The sequence below is a fragment of the Triticum aestivum genome, chromosome 7D (assembly GCF_018294505.1).
Source record: "Triticum aestivum cultivar Chinese Spring chromosome 7D, IWGSC CS RefSeq v2.1, whole genome shotgun sequence".
Classification (NCBI taxonomy): domain Eukaryota; kingdom Viridiplantae; phylum Streptophyta; class Magnoliopsida; order Poales; family Poaceae; genus Triticum; species Triticum aestivum.
Window position 1 is genome coordinate 215464577 of NC_057814.1, and position 5845 is coordinate 215470421.

General features: G+C 54.0%; 1 protein-coding gene across 1 annotated transcript; it reads left to right on the forward strand.

Moving 5' to 3' along the window:
• The first annotated feature begins 207 nt into the window (after window positions 1–207).
• LOC123169172 (probable lipoxygenase 8, chloroplastic) lies at window positions 208–5414 on the forward strand. Its single transcript, XM_044587023.1, has 5 exons — window positions 208–786; window positions 1820–2088; window positions 2963–3206; window positions 3293–3616; window positions 3735–5414. Exons 1-5 carry the CDS (start codon window positions 354–356, stop codon window positions 5261–5263), a joined length of 2799 nt encoding a protein of 932 aa, XP_044442958.1. The 5' UTR covers window positions 208–353; the 3' UTR covers window positions 5264–5414.
• Window positions 5415–5845: the final 431 nt, after the last annotated feature.

Sequence of the window (5845 nt, forward strand, 5' to 3'; positions counted from 1 at the left end):
GAAGCTAGCCTAGCCTAGAACTCCATACACGATAGTAACATGTACCCACGACCTGCACCGCACGTACTGCCATTTTCAACCAGAAACTCAAGGGGTAGGAAATCCCTTCAGAAGGACAAAGGAGCCGTCGACCATGCATTAGTTTCAACGCTTGCTCTTTTATATAATCGCATGCCCATGCCCATGCTCAATCGCAGCTCACAACTCGCAAGTCACCAACGCACGAGCCGTAGCAGACGCACACGTAAGCCCCATCCTCGAATTTATTGGACACGCCGGGCGATCGCACGAGATTGTACGCCCACCCGTAGCCATAGGCTTGTAGCTCAGCTTCGCTTGCTATAAAGCCAGCCATGTCGCTTCCTCAGCTCAAACCATCCAGCCTCCAGAGCCACCACCGCACCATCGCGAGTCGTCGCATCCTCCCCTCCTCCTCCTCCTCCACGTGCAGCAGCAGCCGCCTCCCGTCGTCTTCGCTCTCCGCCGGCCGTCCGGGGCGACGCTGTGCTCGTGCGCTCGGCGGCGGTGGGCAGCTGATCGTGCGGTGCGCGTCCGTTGGGTCGTCTGAGGTGGTTCCGGCTAGCAGTAGCATCGGCGGAGGCGGTGCTTCTTCCGACATGGCAGGGAAGGGCGGTGCTTCGGTGCGCGTCAAGGCGGTGGCGACGGTTAAGGTCACCGTCGGCGGGTTCCTCGATGGGCTGAGGCCGTCGAGGACGATGGACGATGTGAATGACCTCATCGGCAGGTCCATGGAGCTCGAGCTCGTCAGCGCGGAGCTGGACGCCAGTAAGTATACTAGTACTATCATACCATGTCCTGTAACATTGACATGCATGCACGCATATAGAGTACTTTTGCATGGTTTTGTAAACAAATTTTGGTCTATTAAAAAAGGCACAACTTCAGTTTATCGTGGTGAAAAATGCAACCTGCACCATTTTGTAGCCCAAATTAAGATCTTATCAAGCGAAGGCATTATAAGAGTAATAACACCACAAAGAAAATTCAAACGGTCGACCGGCCTGTGGGACAGCTAAACACGGTAGTAGAATTAATTGATCAACGGACGAACGAATAAATGAATCAACTAACTAATATAGCTAACAGATGTGCTACTGAAGCAAAGGCCAGAGACCAACTGATGCACAAAAATCATTCATCGATCATAGTCATAGACACACAAGTTCCCTGGAGGAAAAATCATTAGTCGTTTTCTACAAGTTATTTCGTTTGGTTCGACTAGTTTTCACACTTTTTTTTCTGTTAAGATAATAACATACTCGTTCTTTTTGAGGTAAAATCTCTAGTAGTACTCGGTCCAACGTACAACAACTTGAGCGGCAATACAGTTTGTTATAAAAAGTCAACCATAGATTAAGTGACCAGTCCTAATTGAGTTACCAAACCAAGTAGTGTATATATATATGGATAAACCATAGCAGGTTGACACGCTGTGTTAGCAGCCCTCGTTAGTTTCGTCACATGCGAAACGTCAGAAGCTGGAAAGGTTTAAATAAAAGTACCATAGGTGCGACTTGTCCCTCCTCTTATCTCAGCAGGAATTTTTGTCGACTGAATCGGTGTAAAGACCCTCATGCCACCATATATATCCTGACTAATATCGACCCATTTTACCCTTTTTACTTGTTTGATGCATGCATGGTCATCACCTAGTATTACATCTGATTGCGAAAATTAAAACTTTGTAAAAACAAACCTGGTCACCCCGTGCGCGTATAGCAGCTTGCAAGTTCAGCTGTGTCATGGAGTACTGCTTGATGCTAATCGCGCTATGCTGTATGTGCACACCTGAATGCAGAGACGGGGAAGGAGAAGCAGACGATCAAGAGCTATGCCCACAAGGTGGCCGACAACGACCTCCACATCGTCACCTACGAGGCCGACTTCAACGTGCCGGCGGGCTTCGGCCCCGTCGGCGCCGTGCTGGTCGCCAACGAGCACGGCACGGAGATGTTCCTGGAGGACGTGAAGGTGGTCACGGCCGGCGGCAACTCCGACGTCATCCGCTGCGACTCCTGGCTGCCGCCCAAGTCCGGCGACGCCAAGCGCGTCTTCTTCGCCAACAAGGTAAGGAACCAAGTAAAGTCGGTCGCCTTTCATCGGGAAGGTCTCCTCAGCTAACGTGTGAGTGAGATATCCGTGGAATTTTTTACCTTGAGCGAGACTGGATCGATCGGGGATTAGGCCCAGTCGCTGTAGTTTAATTAGGGCTTTAGGCTATATGATCATCTAATAACTGTGCGTGGAACCATAAGTATAGCAGATTTGACGTGCATGGTCCATCTTGAATTTAAGGGACGTCAAGTCTCGTTATTTCGCATTAGATGCGCGGCGATCTGCGCTCGGCATGGAGGCAGACAGGCAGCCGAGAGCTACTGGTGTCCAGGCTTCCACGCGATCACTGCACATGGAGCAACCGTGTGCACGTATACACTGCTTTTTTAGAACGTGCATATCGTGACTTGGTGGTTGCGTAAAAAGTTGGCAGTGCACGTCCATGATCTCCCCGATAAGTACGTATGTACGTGGCCCGCCCGTACACAGGAGCTGCAGCTTGCTTGCAAATAAAACGACATGCTAGTAATCTAGCAAGTGGTAGTGACATGCACTAGAATCCTCACTCGAAACAAAACATTGCTTCTTAATACTTCCTTCGTTTCATAATGTAGTGCCTATAGATTTTTGCAAAAGTCAAACATTACAAACTTTGACCATATTTATAAAGAAAAGTAGGTACATCTAGAATATCAAATGCACATCATGAGTTATATTTTCAGAATGTACATGTTTGGTATTATAGATGTAGACAGTTTTATCTATACACTTGGTCAAAGTTGGCAAAGTTTGACTTTCACAAAAATCTATAGACACTACATTATGGAATGGAGGGAGTATTGTACAACTTCTGGCTGAAATTTGTGAATGTGGATCAACCGTGCAGCCTTACCTGCCGAGCCAGACTCCTCCGGGTCTTCAGGGCTACCGGAAGAACGACCTTGCCAAGAAGCGCGGCGACGGCACCGGGCAGAGGAAGGCCACCGACCGGGTCTACGACTACGACGTGTACAACGACCTCGGGTCCGGCGAGGAGCTCGGTGCCGCCGGCGCCCGCCCCGTCCTCGGCGGCAACAAGCAGTTCCCCTACCCGCGGCGCTGCCGCACCGGCCGCCCCCGATCCACCAAAGGTATGTACACCACAAAGTCAAGAGATACTACGTACACATCGTGCATGTACATGTTTAGTAAAGGGTGCAACTCGTGCTACGTGCAGATCCGCAGTCGGAGACGAGGAGTGGCGACGTGTACGTGCCGAGGGACGAGGCCTTCTCGGAGGAGAAGAACGTGCAGTTCTCGGTGAAGACGCTGCAGTCGGTGCTCCACGCCGCCGTGCCGGCCGTGCAGTCCACGCTCATCGACCCCAACCAGGGCTTCCCCTCCTTCTTCGTCATCGACAAGCTCTTCGAGGACGGCGTCGAGCTGCCGCGCGCCGAGGAGCTCGGCTTCCTCCGCGCCGCCGTGCCGCGCCTCCTCGAGTTCCTCCGCGACGGCCCCGGCGACAAAGTCCTCCTCTTCGACGCCCCCGCAAATGTCCAAAGTACGCTCCTACCTTGTTTCTTCCTTTCCAGATGCACGTGCATGCCAAGTAGCAAAAATGGAGTTTTCATGCAATGCACGAACCTAATTAGTAAATGCGTGTTGATTGCCGAATGCAGAGGACAAGTTTGCGTGGTTGCGGGACGAGGAGTTCGCCAGGGAGACGCTCGCCGGGATCAACCCGTACGCCATCGAGCTTGTCAAGGAGTTTCCTCTCAAGAGCAAGCTGGACCCGGCGGTGTACGGCCCGGCCGAGTCGGCGATCACCGCCGAGCTGCTGGAGGCGCAGATGGGGCACACCATGACGGTGGCCGAGGCGGTGAAGAGCAAGAGGCTCTTCATGCTCGACTTCCACGACCTGTTCCTGCCCTACGTGCACAAGATCCGCGCCCTGCAGCGCACCACCATGTACGGCTCCCGCACCATCATGTTCCTCACCGACGACGGCACGCTGCGCCTCCTCGCCATCGAGCTCACCCGGCCGGCCTCGGCGACGATGCCGCAGTGGAGGCAGGTGTTCACCTCGTCCACTGACACCACCAAGTCCTGGCTGTGGCGGATGGCCAAGTCCCACGTCCGCGCCCACGACGCCGGCCACCACGAGCTCGTCACCCACTGGCTGCGCACGCACTGCGCCGTCGAGCCCTACATCCTCGCGGCCAACAGGCAGCTCAGCGAGATGCACCCCATCTACCAGCTGCTGCGCCCGCACTTCCGCTACACCATGCGGATCAACGCGCTCGCGCGCTCCGCCCTCATCAACGGCGGCGGCATCATCGAGCTCACCTTCTCCCCGCAGAGGTACGCCATGGAGCTCAGCTCCGTCGCGTACGACAAGCTCTGGCGCTTCGACATGGAGGCCCTCCCCGCCGACCTCGTCCGCAGGGGCATGGCGGAGGAGGACCCCACGGCGGAGCACGGCCTCAAGCTCGCCATCAAAGACTACCCATTCGCCAACGACGGGCTGCTCATCTGGGACGCCATCAAGGGGTGGGTTCAGGCGTACGTTTCCCGCTACTACCCGACCGCCGCCAGCGTCTCGGGCGACGCGGAGCTGCAGGCCTTCTGGACGGAGGTGCGCACAGAGGGACACGGAGACAAGAAGGACGCGCCGTGGTGGCCTAAGCTGGACACGCCGGAGAGCCTCGCGCACACGCTCACCACCATCATCTGGGTCGCGGCGGCGCACCACGCGGCCGTCAACTTCGGGCAGTACGACTTCGGCGGCTACTTCCCGAACCGCCCCTCCATCGCGCGCACCAACATGCCGGTGGAGGAGCCCGTGGACGCCGCCGCCTTCGAGAAATTCCTGGACAACCCGGACCAGGCGCTCCGGGAATGCTTCCCGTCGCAGGTGCAGGCAACGCTGGTGATGGCGGTGCTGGACGTGCTGTCCAGCCACTCCCCCGACGAGGAGTACCTCGGAGGGATGGAGACTGCCCCGTGGGGCGAGGACACCACGGTGCGGGCGGCGTACCTGAGGTTCAACGAGCAGCTTAAGGCGGTGGAGGGGATCATCGACGGAAGGAACAAGAACAGGAAGCTCAAGAACCGGTGCGGCGCCGGCATCGTGCCGTACCAGCTCATGAAACCATTCTCGCAGCCCGGCGTCACGGGCAAAGGCATCCCCAACAGCACCTCCATCTGATCAAACAGAGCTCCAACAAAAACGATTTCCTTGAATCTAGCAGACTTGTTTTCCATTATTTAATGTATTTATTTATAAGCTTGACACTTTTTTATTTGCACGTGTATATGTATATCCATTCTAATAAATCTTATTGATCTCATTCTTGACTGAACTGAATTTATTTATTCTGGATTTTACAACTTTGGTACTCTCTCCATTTCTTTTAATTTTGGATATAAGATTTGTCTTAAGAAAAATATTACCGTCACAAATGATCGTCCCCTACCCTGGTGCTGAAGTTAGATTTGGCGAAAGCCTTCAACTCCATCAACTGGTGCACCCTACGGCAGATCATGGGGGTGTATTGATTCGCGGCGTTCTGGTGTGACTGGATAGGTCTCATTTCCACTATGTTTTGACAGCCCTATTTAATTTCTAGTATATCGAATTATTTGCCCCCCCTCAAATAATTGTGTCGGAACAACCACATCAGCATTGTAAGCAACCCCCCCCCCTCCCCCAGTACTCAGCATAAAAGTAACATTTTGCTCTCTTTAGACGTCCTCCTGAAAAAACCTAGCCGCTGCCACCATAGATCGG

Coding starts and splice junctions, on each gene's coding strand:
- LOC123169172 (XM_044587023.1), top strand. CDS start 354: ATGTCGCTTCCTCAGCTCAAACCATCCAGCCTCCAGAGCCACCACCGC. Junction 787..1,819: donor CAGCGCGGAGCTGGACGCCA/GTAAGTATACTA, acceptor ACCTGAATGCAG/AGACGGGGAAGGAGAAGCAG. Junction 2,089..2,962: donor GCGTCTTCTTCGCCAACAAG/GTAAGGAACCAA, acceptor TCAACCGTGCAG/CCTTACCTGCCGAGCCAGAC.